Below are 21,534 nucleotides of genomic sequence, written 5' to 3' on the forward strand. Positions count from 1 at the left end.
GTTACGTGATGAGTGTTGCCATAAATGACAACATCCATGCATCCATACTTGCCAACTTGCAAACAACCTCCCCCTTTGGCATTGATGGTGACGCTAAGTGAAAAATCAACTAAGTGTCAAAACTTCAAAACTACAAAACTGATCAGAAACATTATCCACAACAGAATTCTCATCTTTTATGCCTGGTTATGCAAGATCACACTATATTCCTCTTTAGTTCATATTGTACTTGCCTTTCTGCACACATATTTTTGAGTGTCTTAACTCCCTTTTGACTTCAATGGCAAAGGTGAGTAAACTATGTCTCCAAAAGCTGCTTCATACATACCTTAAGATATCTGCAAAATTTCTTCTCAAGGTCTCAAAATTTGTATCCCAAGTTTTCTTCATACTTTCTGCTACTTGTAAGATGCCACAAATAGCATATTCTGCAATTTCTCCTCCATTTAAATCAAGTGGTCTGAATACCTTATAAGTCTTCTTTGAAGATTCCAATAACTCTAGTTCCTTTTGCATTATCTCAAAGCTTGGGGGTCAAAATACTTCGCGATAGTGCAAATATCCCCAACATTTCATCCCTTTCTTTATGGAGAATATTGATGGCATCAAATGTTTTGTTCACTGCTTTGTCCATATCTACCACACTTAACTCTTTCTTTTCAAATTCATTTGATAGCTTTTCTATCTTTTCTTCATCTTCTTGAATATATTTGGTGACAACTTAAACATACTTGACTGATTTTGGACAAGTTATGTAGACTTGTTTACCTTGTTGTACGCAACCTCTTATTTCCTTGATGCATTCATCTATTACTTGAACATCATTACCAATATTTGCACAAACCTTATGAAATTGTTTAGCTTCAAACTCTCTTTCAGCCCTTGCCTTGGCAGACTCAACAAGTGTAGTATAATGGGTATTAAAATCCTCTATCACTTTTGCCAAATTCTCTGCAGCTTTGTTAATTTCAAGTATTCTTTGTACTAGTAAAGTCTTTTGTAGCCTATCAAGTGCTTGTTCCAAAATTTTTGCATGTCTTTCAAATTTCTTCATAGATTGTTCTTTTGCTTTGGCAAATGCTACCAGTGATACACTCATTAGTGCTTTTTGACGTAGGGAGGAATGAAGAACTAGGGCCAAAGGTACACCCAGCTATCCAAACCACCTTGCAAGTGTTAAAACAACGGAAACACAACACAAAGGACAACAACCAAGGGAGGAAGAAGAGAAAACATTTATTGATTCATCAAATAATCAGCATACATGCTCAGCTGTAAGGCCTTCTAGGTTACAGCCATGTATCAATCCAATTACAATCCTTGATGATCCCATTTTGCATCCTTGCTCCCACTCTCTAAGTTTTGTCCCCTTAAAACTCAATCCTAGACCTCCTTAAATGTTTGTGCGGCCACAGGTCGACCTATCACAAAATTAACCTTACATTAAATGCATGCACAACTACAAGTCGGCTTACATCAAATATTAACTACCAATAACAAAATTAAATACGTGCAAGGTCGGCCTAAAATGGAACCAAACACAAACAACTCGGCAAACGAAGGCTCCACGAAATACTGACACTCGGCATCCAAACAAACCCTCGGCAACCAAAGATCACCCGACAACCACACGAACTCGACAACCAAAGAACTCTCGGCAACAACTATAAACTCGACATCAACCAAGAAGCTCGACACCCACTAAACGCTCGACACCCATTGGGAATTTGGCAAATGAATGATAACTCGGTAGTAACTGGAAGTCGATAGCAGTTGGCAGAAAGAACAAAAATATAGGATTACAAGGCAACCCAGGATGCTTCTACATCACTTTCTCATCCATATCTTCCTTTACCAAGCTTGAGATATCCTAACTAAGGTGACTTGCCAACAATGATTGTAGTGATGAACTTGGTATAATAGTTGTTGAAACATTTACCTTTTCTCTTATTTCTGTCATATCTGTCATTTGTTTTGATGGTGTAGGTTCTTGATTTGTCTCTTTAGTACTAACATCTGCTATGAAAAATGAAGGTGTACCTTCATTTGCCATCGATTTAATTTCTGCTTCTATAACTGTTTCATCCTTTTGTTCTTGTTCCTTGTATCTGGATCATCCTCATCAATTTGATTTTCTTTCTCTACAGCCTCTGTCATAATCTCTCTAATGTCCTCAATGCCCATTACATTGTCCATGAGCATATCTTGATCTTCTTCTTTGTCTTCAGGGGCCCAGGGGATACATCAACAGTAATTGGGATGCCAACCACATAGAAGTTTAGTTGTTTCATAGTGTTGTAAAACTGATTAACATCATCTTTCTCCTTTGTAGGGCTTGTCAGACAGTTCCCTTATGATAGCATGAACTGATCTTTGTGTGAGCTCAGTGTCATGGTCTGTAGTTGAACTAGGTTCACTTAGTACTTCAATCAATGCTTTCCCTGTCTCATTTGCAACTTCTTCATGTTGTCCTTCCATAATTTTGACCAATCTTATCTTTGTTCTCATTTTAGGTCCTGCCTTATCTAATACTCTTTTCATTTCCTTGAAAGTAATAAGTGTGTAGGAGCTCCCACAATGTTTCCTCTCTTATCTTCTTGTCTTCCTCTAATACTCATTGCTTCCTTACTTCTAACTTCTTGTAAATGGCTTCAAGAATAGTTCCTTTAATCTCTAAAAGGTTCCTTTTGAAATTCAATAAATAATTGACAATAGAATTTTCAATGATGATTCAATCTTCTTCAGCATACCTTATAAAATACCTCTTTAATTGATTCAATTTTCCTTCCTTCTCTATTCTTGTGGTGATCCTCTTAATGTCTAGCTTCCACTTCTTCCTTTCTTCTTCAATGTTAACATTTGCTACTTTAGGAGTTACCGCAACTTCAGGTTCATCCTTAGATTTTTCTTCTTTCTTGCCTTTGTCTTGCTTCTTTTTATCCGTGACCGTAGTTTTCTTAGGGCTTAGGCCTTGGGCCTTTGCTTTTTGTCTTATAGACCTGGTAGATGCCTTTTCAACAGTGTTATCTGACTTTGCTGCAGGAGTCCTTGTAGAGCTCCTTGTGACCTGGCTAGGTTGAGGTGTGTTAGCCGACTGGATGGTTCCGGCGGTATTTTGTATTCTGTAGCCGACGGTCCAGCAGTGTTTTTGTATTCTGTAGCCGACGGTCCGGCGGTGTTTCGGTATTCTGTAGCCGACGGTCTGGCGGTAAATAATTTGTAGCGGATAGAATAATTGCGGCCAACGGACTCCTTCGGGAAGGTTCGGCAGTAGTATTTATAGCTTGTCTGGGATCATTGTAATTCATCATTCATCTACTATTGTGAATAATAATATAAGTTATGCTGTTCATGTTCTATTGTCTGTATGCGTTCATTTCCTTTACCAGTACGGTAAACAAGGTGTGACCTCAACTTCAGTAATCTAAATCTCAGGTGTATCTTGCATCTCAATTGCCTCTATAACTTTGTGCTTGATAGATTCTACACTTATGCTTTCCAACTTATTCCTTGAGGGAACTTCGCTTTCCTTTTTAATCTCTTCCCATTCTTTTTTACTAATACCTTCTTTTATTGCTATCTTCTCCATTTGTTCACCTACTCCAACATTATTGAGGCCATCAGATCTTTGAGATGCAACAGACCAGTAGATGAAAAGGGTTTCCAGGCAGAACTTTTCAAACTTGGTGCTGTGGTTGTTGGATCTTACCTTTCTACACTCTTTAATAGAGTGGTTTGCATTGGGTTTCCTAAGTCCTAGTCTAGACATGTGGTTTACCCTATTCAAAAGTCTAGGCCGACTTTTGATCCGAGTAACTATAGAACTATTATGATCGGACATACTTTTGCCGAACTTTATGCCATTGCTCTGAACACCATGTTCTCTAGCGAGCTTGATAGAAGAGGCTGTAGAGCTAAAGGGCAGGCTGGTTTTTGGGCAAACTAGCAGACTATGGATCATGTATTCACGTTGTGGGCTATCATTGAGGAGGCTAGGCACCGCTCTTAGAAGGTCTATTGTTGTTTTGTAAACTTCCGTAGGGCTTTCGATTCGGTTCTTAGGTTGGCTTTATTCAGAGACTTCATGAGATTGGGATTTCAGATATGTTGCATATTGCTATTATGAGGCTTTATGAGAGGATAACCTGTAGGCTTAGGACTCCAGAGGGTTTTTCTGTTCCGATTCAGAGCACCATTGTGGTGAAGCAAGGTTGTCATCTTTCTCCGACATTGTTTGGTTTGTATATTGATGAGTTGGAGGATTTCCTTGTGAACTCCTCTCATCCGGGAGATGGGTGCTATTTGCATCAGGTTTTGATCTCTATTCTCCTTTTTGCTGATGATGTGGTTCTCTTGGCCTCTTCTCCTGACAGCTTGCAGAGACTCCTTAATGGTTTGGCTTCTTTTTGTGATCAGTGGTAGCTTGTGGTCAATTTGTCTAAGACTCGAGTTATGGTCTTTAACTGTTTAAAGACCTCTCACCTTCACTTCTTCTTTCAAGGCCAGGAGGTTGAGATTACATCCTCTTACATGTATCTCGGTGTGAAGTTCTTGGGGTTACACTTTATCTTGAGACCAGCTATTTAGTCCAGAGTTAGTAAGGGCATGGGTTCCCCGGCCCAGCTTTGCTAGAAAGACGGTGCTTCAGGCATCATTTCCAGGATATTTCGTCCAAGTTGTCCCTTTTCGACTCCTTGGTTTGTCCGACAGTTCTCTATGGCTCGGTGGTTTGGGGGCCTTCTCTTATTGCTTCTGATTGGGCTTCTGTAGAGAGTGTTCAGATGTTGATGTTATGACGTATCATAAGATGTCATAGACTCACCCCTCATAGCATTGTCTTATCTGAGTTTGGAGCTCATCCTCTCAAATTTGCCGCCATTTTTTACTTTATTTGGTTTCTTCATCAGCTTCGTAGTTTTATGGAGTCGGGTGTTGACTGGCATAGATACTCTTATTTGACATACTGTTCTTCTGTTGAGATTATGAGATCTAATACCTCTACTAGGTCTCATTGTTGGTACACCCAGGCCACCTCTTTGTTGGGTTCGATTGGTATTGAGATAGATCATCTTCCTCCTTACCAGTTTTCACTTGATGCTCTTGCTCATCTTCTCCCCTCACATCAAGATTTGAACGAACATGTCAAACAAGATATGGATCTACATGGTATTCTAAGACTATGGATCATTCACGGGTTTACCCCTCTATTACTGATTTCTTTGTGACAAAGAAGGACCCTTAGTCCTTACCTTGCCTTCTTTCTTGTTTAGTTTCTTGCTTTTGTTTCTTCTCAGTCATCGTTTGGTACTTCTGCTTTGGCCGGCTCTTCTGTCTGTATGCTCAGTTCCATAAACCTTGTTGGTTTTTCGTGGACATTAATATTATTATCTTATCTTATCTTATCTCAACTTTCCTCTTTGTTGTTCCTATATAAAGTTCTTCTCCAACTTGACTGAACTTTTCTTTATAAGTAGTCCATCTTATTGCTTCTTTGTCTCTTGGTGAGGCAAGCATTACCTCTGCATACTGTTCTAACACACTTTGTTCAACCTCGTAACCAAGTGGATGAATCAAGATTTCCATATACTCAACAAGATCCATGCATGTGAAATCTGTTTTTACCATAAAATAAATGATCTCTGCATACTTCTCTAGCACAGATCTAATGATTTTATATCTCTGCTTCATCTCTCTCTGAAAGCCTTTAAACGTTCCAAACAAGTCTGAAGTGATATCTCCTCTGAACTGCATGTTGCAATGCTCAGTGATGAATGCCATGGTTGGTTTGTCATCTGTCCATGCATGAGGGTACATATTTGGAAACATGTGCATGATGTGAAAGAATATCAGCAATATTAGTTATCCAAACCCGAATGTTTGATTCTTACCATGTTTAATTCTCTTTACGTTCTCAAATAATTGCTGTCTTAATATCTCACAAACGTCAAAATGTTCCTTCTCCACTACCATTTTATAAGTTCTCTGTATGACACTAGCTGAAACTGAATTGTACCTTGTACTATAGTGCATCTTGTATTCTAGAATTTTGGCTATAACCCTCACATCCTGTTGTTTAATATCTGACAGAGTCATTGCTCTCTTGTCCCACTTAGTTCCAGCATTAACTTCTACTTCTTTCTTCACCATTTTAGTGGCAACAGGTACTATGCCAACATTATACAAACTAGTGACAAGGTGAATCAATTCCTTCGTGATCATAATTGGCTTATCTCCAATCCAAATGAATAAATCATGGCTCCTATTAAGAACTATCCTTATCCACTTTGGTTCATTGAACTCTTCATAATCCATAAATTGCAGTACATTTAGGTTTTCCAAATGTGCAAACTCAGGTTTTAGGGTCTTATCTTCTTTGCATCTCTTACTTAGGTCATTCCATATATCCTCATTACCAATGCCCTCAAATTTGCAATGTATGTAAGCTCTAATGTCTTCTACGTCTAGCATGTGTTTGGGGGTTTGTGAATACGCATGAAGGGTCCTCTTCCATAGACACAAATGGGTGTTTCTTGAATTTATATTGGGGCCTATACTTAGCATTATAGAGTTGTGGCTTATCCATGATCTATCTATTCCACTAGAAACTGCAAATGATTTAGAATAACAACTTTGCAATGTGTAAAATACCTTTTGAATGATTGTGTTAAGGATTTCTGCAAATGCTTCCAAATCACACTGATCTCCTTCCAGTTCCTTATCTTTGGCTCTTTGACGACTTCAACTACTCAAATGGTGATAATGAACTCAAGTTTACCCTTTAAATCCTTAAGCATTACTTCTGTCATTAATGCGTTCAGTATATAGTACAAAAAGATGATATCTCTTTATAGAAGATAATCTTATAGTGAGCATCTAGATCTTCACATAAATATCTGCAAACTGAGATACAAGATCTATAATGCCCTCTATACCTCATATTAACTTCTCATACCTTTTCTCTTCAAATTTGGGGTTTGATGATTTTTTGATGAAGTGCTCCCCTTATAGCTATGATAATAACTCTTTAGGTTGAAGATGAGTTATTCCTGCTTTGTCCCATCAAACTTGGAGCTATCTTTGAGTTGATTTGGTTTCTACATTGTTTCTGTGGTTCTACAAACTTTGCGGATGGTTGTCACCATTACATCTACCTGGACTACTGTTCTTTTGTTGTCATTGCTGACTCTGACATCGTCACCAAGGCCCGTTTGTTCCATCATGATTTTGCTGATTTTGAAAATTTATTTAGCCATTGATATTTCAAGCTAATCTGAAAATGGTTGCTTAAATTAGTTACTTTTTTTGAGTTCTTATGAATGGGAATATTGGTTATTCGTTATGTTTCATGTAGAATGAAAAATGTTGGTTAATTATAAGCTATTACATGAATAGAATGGTTAGTTATGATAACTAGTTTTCATTTGAATGATGTGGAAGTATGCTTTCACCAAGTAATCTCTTTTTGTAGGATGTGTGGCGATGGGAGGGAAGCATTGGTAGAGAGGGAAGAGGGCACAAGGGCACTAACTTGCCACTAAGCTAACATGTATGAGTCTAAATGTAAGGGCTTGTTGATTCACAAGATGAAACTCTAAGAGTATGGGCCTGTGCGACAAAGCTGGGTGTCTAAAGGTGTGGTGTAGGTGAAGCCTTAGGCCAATCCAAGGAGTATCTGTTGGGCCTGTGCAACAAAGCTGGGTGCGGGTGCACACAAGTGTGGTGTAGTTGAGGCCTTGTGTTGATTCAAGGTGTATCCAATGGGACTATGTCATTTGTTGGGCATGCATAGTTGTGGCGTAGGATCCCGTCGTGGGACGGATCCAACGTGTATCCAATGGGACTGTGCTATACGATGTTCCCACTAACATAGTTGTGGTGTGTAGCCGAGCCAAGGTGCAAACTTGGGGTTGTGCTATGTGATGTTCCCACTAGCATGGTTGTGGTGTATGCGAGGCGTGGAGTCGAGCTGAGGTGTAACCGCAAAGGGTAAGTGCCGACGTACATCAAGGGTGGCTTAGGTAGTCAACCTCCCTCAAGAGGGACGAAGCAGAGTAACCCTTCCCTCTAGCCTCAGGATAAGATAGAGGTGACACATAGGTTTAGGAGTGAAGAAGAGTAACTCCTTATCATATCTTGGTGAGTTTTGGCGGTGAATGCAAGGGTCCCTATCTTAGTGAAGCAGATTAGCTGAGACAATGTCAGTCATGATTCAATGGGATTTATCTAGGATGTCAAAGTTGGGGAAGTAAAGTACCTAGTCTTGTGCCAGGAGGCAAATGATTTGTTTGAGTACAAAGTATTGGGGCTCATGGTGAGCTTATGTGAGGAAGTGTTACAGAGCCTATTATCGGTGCATGGGTGTCACACATGGTCCACACCCAGGTTACTTGGTCAATCGGAGATGCATTGAGATAAGGTATCTCAAGGGCCACGATGGTCCAGTATGGCAATTGGGATATGGTGTTCTGGGGAAGTTCTTGAGCTAAGCCAAGCCATGAGACAGATCCCCATCGAGTGACTAAAGAGGTAGTTAATGTGGCACGACTCAAGAGGCGGGTTGTGATGGATGGCAAGGAAAGGTATCTTGCGGTGCATGACTGAGATGGGTGAAGTGATTTATAGGTGAAGCTATGGTGGCATAGCCGAGTTGGAAATGGAGTATAACGTCCAAGGGATTGGTTGGATCATGGAACAAAGGTATTGTACTCAAGTGTGTATGCATTGTAAAGGAATCCATGAAGTAAGATTGCTTGTGTACATGGGGGTTGGTTTTAGTGTAGTGGATGCATGAGTAACAAGGTGTTCACCAACTAGGCATGTAGACAAGACATGGTGGTGAGGTGGTCAGGACCCAGTGTTTGGATTCTATGTTTGGCTAAGGCAATTAGTGATTCCATGGGGAATAGGTTGGTGCTTCAAGGTTCATGGTGAGCTGGGGGAGACCAACATGGGAAGCTAGGTTGTAAAGGACTCAAGGGATGTTCTGATGTGCGTTGGGAGTGCCAAGTATACTAAGGTAGTATGCACAAAGAGCAAGGGAGGACTCAATGGTCTAAGTCATTTAGAGTGGATGCATTGTTCGATAAGGGAGTTATGGTGATTCTGGATGCAATATTGTTGTGCGTTGCTTGGGAAACATGCATAGTTGAGCAAGGGGAGCTATGGGAGTTCTGGGCATTCAAGGAGTGGCACAATAGTGATTAAGGGTGACCAGGAGAGTCAAGGAGTTGAGATCACATATGGTCAATGCTGGAGTAAGGTTGTCTTATGGGGGACTTCAAGGGAAAGACATAAAGGGGCTTAAGAACAGGGTTCAACATGGGTTGAACAAGAATAGAGCTTGGAGCTCGAGGATGCTTGCATGGTGCAACAAAGGAAGTAGAACTATGGTGGTTTGACATGTGCTTCTATTCCGCGGGGGTGTATGTTAAGGCAGTCAGGTGTGTCGACACTTGATGAAGATTGGAGTAAAGGTGTAGTTTGGGTGAACGAAAATGATTGGACCATGAGGGTAGTGATCGTGAGTGTTGTGCGTGGTTGGAGATTCTAAGGGAGAAGGCTCATCCCGGGCATGAGCTAAATCCAACCCCATGACACTAAACCACAATGCTCATCGGAAAGCAGGTTGGACAAACCAGATTATGCCAAGTGTCCACCATAACCTCACTAGGTCATCAAGTCTAAAAAGATACATAAATATTATTAACTTGAACATTAAGCAAAGTAGAACAATTGTTATCTTTGATTTGACAATTTGGATGCTCTGCAATCCTTCTTGTGACATCAGACATGATTTATTATAATGATAACCATAGTATTTATGTACATTTGTACATGTTACATATACGTATATGTATGGATGCATATATTTAAATATAATGTATGTGTAAGAATACGTATATTTGAAATATAATGTGTATGTATGTATATGTATAAATAATATGTACAAACATGTGTAAATAATATAAGTACTATTATAATAAATCATGGGAAGGATTTTATGCTCTTCTTTTTCTTACGTCAAATTAAATTATTGCATTAAGTCTATCGACCTCTCATAAATCCCTTATTATTTTGGCCCTTTGCATTATTAATTCAAGATTGTAACTCATTCTTGCCACCTTGCAAATTCTCTCATGCACTTAAGGCCCTTGTAACCGAGCATTTCTCTATTAAGAGGAAGATCGCAGCCAGTCAAAGGCCTGCTCACAAAAACACACATCAATCCTATACTTTCGTCTGCTATATTCATCTCAATAAAATTACATTATATCAAGTGATGTTGATAGAGGCCAATAAGTCCAACACTGGAAGCTCGCAGCTTGGGTTTAAGAAATACATTGCTTGCATCATCTTGTCAGGTCGTATTCTCTAAGTGTCTTTTATTATTCCTTATCAAGTTTCAAATTCATATAGCATTGTAACCAAGTCATCCATTTGATGATAAAGTTTAAGTTTATATCTTGAATCTTTGCCAATCGGTACTCAACCATTGTATTTTTTATTCTATTTCTTTTCGTGAGAAAACTAGCCCAATGAACTCTAGTGGCCAAGCACGAATAGATTGAGGAATGAATACACCGGCTTGGCTCAAAGCCATGACATATTTTTAACTGGTCTTTTAATACAAATGAGGTTTTCTTTATCAGAATTAAATGAAATTCTGTACAAGTTGTATGCCCTTGTATAGGGTCATTGAGTTACATATGCCTTCGAGACAAGGAGTACCCTTTGCAGTAAATAATGAATTCTTTTGAAAGCCATGTTTTACTCTTGATATCATTATAAAATCCATCATAGGGAAGGGACTTATTACTGTATAAACAACCTGCAAATTCCATGATTGACGAACAATCACACCAAGGATCATCTAGGATGGCCAAGCATGGTCAAGATGAAGGGGGTAGACTGTGAACATGGATTGTGGAAATATCCCTGCAAATTAAGAGATTGGATCAGTAAGAAATTAAACATCAAAAAGGGAAACTTAAGACTGAAATTGTAAACTGAGTCAGCTCATGGTGGGTAATTGGGTGTAGTGTTGTTTGTTAAGTCAAGCTGTGAGAGATCGAGCACATAGTGCCCATGTAAATCCCTGGCCAGGGTAGGATTAGTGGCAAATGATGCTGCTATGATCAGTAGAGATCATGATAACTTGTAGTCGGATGGATAGATTGATAGGAAGGTTCCACAGTCTAACTGGATTTGTAGTTGACACTCTAACACTGGGATGCTTAGGTAGGAGGATGCAATGGTGTTCCCGTGCCTTGTCCCATGCAAGGTAGGATCATTCTCAGTTGAGAGTGAGAGTAGGATACACTAAGCCCATGGTTGGGTGGTTAAGCCTCTAGCAATACTTCTCCTCTCCACCAAAGCCAAGACTTGCACAAGGCAGAATAGGTTTGCATTTTTAGCCTGATATGAATGAGTGGGTACTTGAATCTCCTTTCATGCTCATTTAAGTTCAGTTAGATATGTATTTATTTATGTTGCAGTTGCATTTATTTCCTTTCAGTTATATGAAGTGATATTTAAATGTATTAGCTAGTTAAAGATCTCTCTTTCATGAAATTTAATGTTTAGTTTAATTGAATAAATGAAGTAAATCTCCATTTGTTAGTTAGTTCCTTTCACGAAAATCAGTTAATCTATTATAATGTATGTGACTATGTAGGTAGCTTATTTTGAATGTTATAATATAGGTAAATTAAGGAGTAGAAAAGTTGGATGTTACGCTGTTGTTGGTATGCCTAGTCCACCACTCATTTGAGATCGATTGAGATTGATATTGACAACCTACCCTCATTCCTGTTTTTCTTGGATGCTCCCATTCCTGTTTTTGCAATGGGCTCACTTGGCAATGCCACTCCTCTAGTAGTTTTCAAAGTGTACTAAGGCTCTTGTTCGCCTTGAGTAGTTTCCTTTGGTGTTGGACTTTTTTTTCTCTGGAGAAGCATCCCTAGTCCTAGCTCCCGGGTATCCTTTTCTCACTTGGTTTCGTTTCTTTTCTTGTTTTCTCTTGTCTTGCTCTTTCTTAGTCACCATTTGGTACTCTTGTTGCTTGTTGTCTCCTTGGTTGAATGCTTTTAGTCCCTTAGATCCTTTTGGCGGTCTCTTTTGGACATTAATAACTTTATCTCATCTTATCTAGCATAATTATTCCTTTTAACACTGGGTGTAAATATGTTGTTCGCAAACCTATTAAATCTGCAATACCTAATTGTATGTCCCAAATTATTACAATTATAATATGTAATAACTGAATTCCCATACCCTGGCCCATTCTAGTTAACTTGCAATCTGCAATTTTTGGCTATGTGTCCAAAGTTATTACACTTGTAGCATGTGACACCATTGTTTATGACATTGTTCATTCCCAAAGGTCTTCTTGCTGTCATGTTAGATCTTTCATTTGTTCTTCCACTAGATCTCTGATTAGGTTTCTTTGCATTCATGTGATTTATGTCCATAAAGTCGACAATTGAAACAATATCCAATAAAAGGTTTTGTATCCGTGTTACCTTTGCAATCTTTCTTCATGTGCCCATATTTGTTGCAAGCATAGCATATTCCTTTGAATGATTCCCTATGTTCCTTAGATTCCTCAATCTGATTTAAATCTTGTTTAGGTTCCTGGTCAACCAAGTTTTCAGATTCCTTAGAAAATTCTCCTTCTATATATCCAATCCCTGTCATGTGTCCTTTAGGCTTCTGTAGCATTAGTTGCGAATTTATCTGTTCTTGAATATAACTTATCAAGATGTAATTATGTCTCAACAAGCTCACCTTTAACTATGGCTTTTGATGATGATGACATCCCTAGAAATGGCACATCTACTGTGCGTGAAACCACTTTGGGTTCAAATGATCCTGAACTTGTAGCTTAGGTTCCTTTAAATGACTTCCTCTGTTCCTTAGGTTCCTCAATCTGATCTAATATCTGATTTGGATCTTGTTCAGGTTCTTGCTCAACCAAGTATTCAGATTCCTTAGAACATTCTCCTTCTATATATCCCATCCCTGTCATGTCTCCTTTAGGCTTCTGTAGCATCAGTTTCTCATCAAGTTTATCAATACTTGAATATAATTTATCAAGATGTGATTGTCTCAACAAGCTCACTGTTAACTATGGCTTTTGATGATGATGGCATCCCTACAAATGACAAATCTAGTGCGTGTGGAACCGCTTTGGGTTCAAATGATCTTGAAGTTGTAGCATATGAAGATGGAAATCTAATAGATGATGATATAATCGATAATCCTTTCGTTTAATTTTTAGGAAATAAACTTTGTTTTCTATGCTACTATTGTTATGATTTTTATTGGAATCAGGAACATAAACATATACGATATGGCTTATTTGAATAATTGTGAACTATCAAATGACATATAATATTTACCTTTGGCATTTGGCATTGATCAATCATATACATAAAATGATCTAATTTTGTATATTTCTTTGAGTTTATTTGTACACACACACATACATGCATGAATGCATCCAACCCACACCCTCCCCCCAATTTTCTTCCACAGCCACATACTGGTTTCCGGTACCCACATCCATACTCGGATCTGAACCAGTAACATAGGCTGCAGGGCCTTAATTTGCAGTGTTGAAATAATCTTGTGTTTTTTTCTGCATATGCTTGTCAAGAGTGGAAGTGAGATTTTGTTCAATTTTAGGAAATAAACTTTGTTTTCTATGCTACTATTGTATGCCAAAAGTGATATTCACATAATAACATATAGATTTCTATTTAGTGCTAGAAGGTGTAATTAGGTGCATTGGTTACATAAGTTACAACTGCAGAGAGCTGGTAGTATTGTCAAATTTGATGAAATCTTTTTGTATGATTGTTTTATTAGATATTTTAATTAGATGCCTCTAATCTTGCAAATGTAGGATGTATATGTCATGTTCTGCTTCTAATAAAAGTCTTTTGGCAGGCATTACTGTTGTACTACATAATTTCAAATGCTTTTTGTGCTGGTGTACTCTTTGAATTGTGAAACTTGTACTTAAAAGTGATTGCTTAATAGAGACTAAAGTGGAGGAATTGTTTGTGCAGGGACAACTATAAATTATTTTTTAGATGATGGATTGAATCAAGCAGGCATACTTTTCCCTGGGGTTGGTTGCTTCTTGGTGGCTGTAATTTTGGGATCACTTTGCCATGCTTCAAATGTAGCAGATATTGATTCAAAGTTGGATTCTTATAAATGGAAGCTGTAAGTTACATTAGTTTCTGTAACTTACATGCTATACAAGTAAATGATGCCATCCTGGAATCTTAATCTTTAATCTCACACATAAATACTTCTCAAAAGAGGAAGGGTATAGCATTGACAGTACCCCTTGATTTCCATACTCAATTTTCTCAATGAAAAAAATCATACGAGAAGCCTAACTTCTGTATATTTAAAGGAAAAATGAGGGGAAGATGGGAGAGGAGAGAATCATGTAAGTCATGGAATTGTGATTAATGAATCTGTTGTATTATCACTTGTGGATAAGAATGAACCATGACTCTTGATCTTGAGGTCATATAAAGATACAATAAATAGACACAAGTAAACCAAGTAAAATTAACTAGCAGTTGCACCTAAAAGAGGTGCAATGTTTTATTCAATCGATAGCAAAATATATTTAGTATTATCTTATTTTAGCAGAAATCGTTAGGAATGTGCAATTCTTTCCCTCTTTTTTTCCCTTTGACTAAGTGAAGGATCACATCAATGGCAAGACATATTATACCATTTGAAAAGGTGGACTACATGTTCCAATGTTGAGAAATTTTTCATTCTCTAATACTAATCATACTTTAATTCACACATTAAATTGCAATATGTTTCCAACAGCCCACATGTTGTGTGGTACTTTTTGCATAGCCTCTCCTGCCATTTCAATTTCTCAAATTTGCTCAGCTTACACCCTATATTATCGCTTAGTTGTTTGTGGTGATGTTGTTGAAGAAGCTTCCAAGATTGTTTTGATACAATCTCAGCTAATTCGCTAAAGCAAAATCAACTGTGGATGCTACTTTTTCTTCGTCTTCTCCTCTTCCTTTTCCTCTTCCTCTTCCTTGTATTCTCCTCCTCCACCACCACCTGCTCTCTCCTCCTCCTTTTTTTTCACCTCCTCCTCCTCCTCCTCCTCCTTATTCTTCTCCTTATCCATCTCTTGCTTCCCCTTCTCCTTCTTCTTCGTTTGCTTCTCTTCCTCTTCCTCTTCCCCCCCTCCTCCCCATCCCATCCCATCCCTGTCCCACTCCTCCTTCTCCTCTTCCTTGTCTTGTCTTTTTCTTCTACATCTTACTCGTCTTCTTCTTCTTCTTCATCTTCCTCTTCCTTCCTTCCCCCTTCTCCTCTCTCCCCTTCTCTTCTTCGTCTTCCTCCTCCTCCTAATATCAAGAATTAAACATATCATTGTTCTTAGAAAATTTATAAAATTATTAGATATTTTTCAAATATATTATTATTTGAAGTATTAGAGTTATATAAAAGATATGTTGTAATATTTTTGGAAGGGTTATTCGGAAATAGATTTTTTTTTTCAGGAAAAGTTATCATTTTTGCTTGGTTTATAAGACTAATTATTTATTTAAAATATCTATGTTTGAAATATTATTTGTAATATTTTTGAAGTTAGAAAGATAATTATTTTAGACTCTAAAATATTGAATTAAGTTGAATATTTTATTTAATCATAAGATTTGTTGAAATTTATTCTCTCTTTTTAAATTATATAAATAAAACATCTTATCATTTAACATGTTTAATGTGCATTTATAATGTACCATTGGAGGACTTGCCAAAATTCAATACATCATAGAAATTCTACTATCCATACACAAAATTAATATAACTATAATATATTTTAATATATAAATGAAAGATACAATAAATACATAATTGAATTTAAACACAGTAACAATTATAAAAATTTCATCACGTTAAACTATGATATGCTCTCTCACACTAAAGGTTGAATCCTATATACAATGGAATCTAGAAAAAATCCCATGACATAAATCTATTATATGCTTCCGAGTAAACTTCTATCAAACAACGATATTTTGAATGAATTAACTGCAGACCGCCTATTTTTGGTGTCCCGGTGATCCGCTTAATGTTTGGGGGTGTGTTTTTTTTAAATGTTACTAATACCTATCCTTGTTGGTGGGCCCAGTTTCCTACCTTTTTTCTCGTCATCCTGTTTCGAATGTTGGACTCCACTTGTTTCAGCTCAATAAATAGCAGCACCATTTTTTTTCATTTTCGCTGCTTACCCCGCTCTATCATAACCCGGCCAACCTGCCCAAACACATAAAAAATATACAGACATGCCAAAGAAAATTCCACTTTATGTGTCCACCTAACTGGCAGTGTGAGCATTGAAAGTTTCCGTAGTTCTGCCGGCAATATAAAAAATATAACTGCCGATAAAACAAACTTACTGCGTGAGACATCACGATTTTCCGTGGCTACTCTCAACATAGGTGGCCTATCAGCTAAAAAATCACCTATTAGATACCTGGTACTTGTGTACACTAACAACGTTTTGAGGATGAAGTTCATTTCAACCTATTCAGAATGCTGTTAAAATATACTGTATGTTTTCATAGTTTTAATGTTGAATTTCTGAAGTCCTTAGACACATGCTTTCTTCATGAATGTCATCCTAGGAGTCTTCTAGGCCAATTTTTTCACATCTCTATGTAGGAAGAGATGAAAAGATTTTCCAAGATAATTGCATTTTACATGTAATATTGTATTTTGTCATTAAAATTAAGGCTATGAACTTTTAAATATTGGATAAAGATTTCAAACTTCAACAATCCATAAATTTTGTAAAGACAAACTTCTTCAAGAAAACCATATAAATAATTTAAAAAATTGGCTGCTGACCAATTTAGATCATCACTCCCTAAGTGGAGGGAGTAGACTTGTTATCCTCAATACTAATGAATTTCCAGGGTTTGCAATGTATCCTTTCTTCATTTTGGCTGGTACTTTGTTTCTAAAAATCTCTTTCAGCTATTGTTATTTTGTTGGACCAAATAATTGTTGGAGGCTCTATTTTGACTTTTCCTATAACCGCTATTTTCCAAAATGGTGAAAATATCATTAATCACACACTTGTAGAGGACCAAAAGATTAGGTTGTATGTTAAGGTGTTTGATTTGAAAACCATCACTTGTGTTTCAAAACCATTGAAGTGCAATTTGTTAGCAGATACAAGGTAACTTAGCCTACACAAGCAAATAGGTACTATGATATTGATATTAGTATTCAACAGTTTAGTTTTTGAATCAAACTTATTGAGCCTTGTTTCATTAGTAGTGATTTACAAGAATCTATCTCTTGTGAGAATAAATGGAACACTTAGTACTCATTGCATCTAGGTTATGTCACAAAGGTGAAGCACTAGGACTTCCTAAGGTGTCACCCATCCCAGTACTACTCTAGCTCAAGCATGCTTAACCATGGAGTTTCCTCCGAGGTTAAGCCCGTTTGGTTAGGAACTCCATTTGCAAAACCTTCAACAAATGTTGTGCCTTATAAACCTTTCATTATAGAGATCCTTTAGCTCATTAATTGATAAGTATGAGAAAGTTCTCACAACAAGTCCATGGTTAAGTATTCTTGTGATGGAGTAGTATTGGGATGGGTGACCTCCTTGAAAGTCCTAGTGCTTCACCTTTATGAGCATCACTGTTACATCCCAATTTTTGACCTAGCTTGAAATATAGACGTTGAGGTTCACATGAAGTCAGTTGGCAGTTTAATTTGATATAATCTGGTGAAATGGTAAAATGGTCGTTATGATTTCAAGTGAAGATGACATGTTAGTTAATCGTTAATTGCGAATTCATGACATTAAGATGAAAGGTTAACTGATATGATTATTTATAATTTATAATTTAATTACAGAGAAATTCCTTGCAGGGAGAATGTCGAAGGGGGGTGGAAGCATTGTCAAAAAAGAATTAGGCAGGGCATCACCATCATTGGACAGACAAGTAGAGGACCTAGTGATTTGAAATAGGACGCATCTCTGGAACTGCATGAGTTGTTAATAATTAATTTAATTAATTAAGTTTAAATATAAACGTATTCAGAAAGGATTTTAAATTATCTTTCATCATATTATTTTTTTCAATAATAGTTTATATATATGTACATTTGAAAGTAAAAATGTTTTGACATCTTTATATTTTAATAATTTAATAAAATGATGTTTTAAAGTACTTATAAGATTTTAATAATTTTCGAATTATAAGAATATTTGAGTTATTTTCCAATTACAACCTTTCAACTCTATTATTTCTAATTTAACATTCAACATACTCAAGGAATACAGTTACTATTTCGTTTCATAGTAAGACTGTTATATCATTTATGTTCATGTGAATAAGATTTATTGTTAAAAACAATAAAACAAAATTTCTTAACTAAAAATCTGAATTACCATCAAATGAAATTACTACAGAAATTGAAAACCACACCTCAGATAACTGAGTTCGAATCAAACCAGGGATGCTTTTGCAACCACCCGGGTTAGTCCACAGATACATTATAACAATTTCATATGACATCTATCATCTAAAAACCACTATCTTAAAAATCAAATTAAATACTTCTATTATTTTAAATTAGGGCATCACATACCACTGTATCAATTAGGGCTTTGTTTACCTTCAGTTCATTTAGGGCTTCTGATACCGCTATCTCACTTAGGGCTTCCAATACCACAGATTCATTTAAGGTTCCAGCTGTCACACAATCAATTAGGGCTTCGGATTTCTTTTCCTTCCGATTGCTTATCTATGATAGTAACTTAAGATTAGAAAATATACTTATAATCATTATTCATATATATGAAAGTAAAATGATGATAACAATAAAATACTTCAATTTAATCTTACCTCCTCATAATTAAAAATATAATACCTGTTTTCGATAAACAATTAAATGCATGGCTTATCTCTGTCTGACGCATGTCCAACATCTTGAGAGAGGTGAAACATTGTTAGCGGTTTAACCACCCAACCTTGGACCACAATATATCCCCACACGATCTCAAACGAGAATGGCCGTCCCTACCTGGAATTGACAGGGAACATCATTCCATCCACTGGGCATCGTGATTTATAACACACCATAAAACTTGATAGGAGGAGATCCCATAACAGGAATACGCATGAGCTATATATATTAGTTTGTTTATGTATGATTGTAAAGGTTATTGATTTCTTTCTTGCTTTTCTTTTTCATAGGTTCATAAACACCTCTTCACCATAATCAGGCCATCAGGCCGGTGACTCTTGCATGCCTGAACAATTAACCCTTTTGATTTGTATTGTACCTTTTTCACGTTATTCTGGCTCACAGCCTGGTGAATTCCTTGTTACTCAGTTTTATGTAACTCATCTCTGTTTTGGTTACTAATTCCAAATCCTATAGTAAATGCTATCAAGAGATAAACTCCTCAAGAAAAATTCAAAGTGATTATCCATTCAAATATTAATCCAATTATTTGATTTGAATAGCAATTAAGACTAAAGAGATTGACTGATCAACAACAGTTTATAATGATTTTGTTATTGGAAAGAATTACTATGGATATCTTCTTCTGGTTTTTGGTCACAGCAAGAATCAAATCATTCTACAAATGATTAGACAATTCTGGAAATGAAAAGACCAACTAGTAATGAAATTTGTTGGGTCATATATATAGATTAATGATTCAAAAAGAAATAATAATTTCCCAAGACGTATGTAAAATTCTATACGTTTTCCTATAGGAAAGACTGCATAAAAAGCTGACTATGGGTGATTATGGTTTTAAGAATGAATATGTTCATGAAAAATGCATTAAATCTCTGCCTATTAATACTGACTAACAACAGTCATTGCAATCCATGAAAATAGATCTGCCTTGCTTCTTTGGTATACCGCTCAGCAATTTAAAAGAAAAAGCCGACTACAGTCGAGTTAAATCTTAACAGAGATAATAAATGATACATGACCTGTGAAACAGCTCTTCCTTCCACAACTCGAAACTCCTGATCACACACTGAAGGTATTTTCCTCAGACTTCCTACTGCCGGTGGAGTTTAGGAAAGAATGGAAAATCGGGACTATGAATAATGGTTGTTTATTCTCTTGAGGACGTCTGACTCGACCTGGTATAATTTGTAGCAGATAAGCGATGAAGGAAAGAGTGGAGAAAAGATCGGTCTCCAATACGATTCATAGCATCTTTAAAAGGTTGGCCGAGACTCTTCAACTACCACCAGTTATCAAGAAAAACTATTTGAATACCCATCAAATCAAATTTTTTTAAAAAGAAACAAAGTTGAAAAATTATATAATTCAATTTGTCAAGAGTTAAATCGATTAATTATGCCAGTTAGATTATTAAAGAATATTAAATTAGACATAATAGAGTTGAAAGGTTGTAATTGGAAAATAACTCAAATATTCTTATAATTCGAAAATTATTAAAATCTTATAAGTACTTTAAAACATCGTTTTATTAAAATATTAAAATATAAAGATGCCAAAACATTTTTATTTCCAAATGTACATATATATAAACTATTATTAAAAAAATAATATGATGAAAGATAATTTAAAATCCTTTTAGAATACGTTTATATTTAAACTTAATTAATTAAATTAATTATTAACAACTCGTGCAGTTTTAGAGATGCATCCTATTTCAAATCGCTAGGTCCTCTACCTGTCTGTCCAATGTTGTTTGTCCAATGATGGTGATGCCCTACCTAATTCTTTTCTGACAATGCTTCCACCCCCCTTCAACATTCTCCCTGCAAGGAATTTCTCTGTAATTAAATTATAAATTATAAATAATCATATTAGTTAACCTTTCATCTTAATTTCATGAATTCGCAATTAATGATTAACTAACATGTCATCTTCACTTGAAATCATAACGACTATTTTACCATTTTGCCAGATTATATCAAATTAAATTGCCAACTAACTTTATGTGAACCTCAACATCTATATTTCAAGCTAGGTCAAAAATTGGGATGTAACATACCATTCCCCTTGGGGTTCATCGTCCTCGATGAACTGGAAATTGCAACAAACAATATAAAGGAGTATTTTAAAATTGGGATGTAACAATCATTATCATTATCATGAGAGATGGGATCTTGTGAACCACTACTTATGAATCACAGTACCTATTTACTTATGTAGGTTAATGTTACCTAGTATTTGGAAACATGTTGCACTTCTATGATTTTTGACTCAAGAGCTACACAATCAATATTGATAGCAATATCATAGTACCTATTTACTTATGCAGGTTACAGTTATCTGTAATGGGCACCCCTGGATGTCCCAAAAAACTTAACCAATTTGTTGAAAGGAATTTTGTCAAACAGTTTGCATGCAACCTCTTATTTCTCCGTTTAATGTTTTAAACCTCTTATAACTCCGGAAATCAAACGTTTATTTGTTTGTTGTGTTTTGTGCATGGAATTGGTATCATAC

At 36.5% G+C, this 21,534-nt stretch overlaps 1 protein-coding gene across 5 annotated transcripts in view; it reads left to right on the forward strand.

Moving 5' to 3' along the window:
- Positions 1-21,534, forward strand: part of LOC149558498 (ureide permease 4-like) — a 224,754-nt gene that overhangs the window by 151,866 nt on the left and 51,354 nt on the right. For all 5 annotated transcript variants that reach the window (XM_089832729.1, XM_089832728.1, XM_089832726.1 and 2 more), the window contains one exon: positions 14,073-14,232. In XM_089832729.1, the coding sequence (XP_089688855.1) occupies positions 14,073-14,232 (160 nt within the window). The remainder of the gene's footprint in view (positions 1-14,072; positions 14,233-21,534) is intronic.

This window comes from Cupressus sempervirens, chromosome 5, assembly GCF_028749045.1.
Source record: "Cupressus sempervirens isolate cs-2001-9-10 chromosome 5, ASM2874904v1, whole genome shotgun sequence".
Taxonomy (NCBI): domain Eukaryota; kingdom Viridiplantae; phylum Streptophyta; class Pinopsida; order Cupressales; family Cupressaceae; genus Cupressus; species Cupressus sempervirens.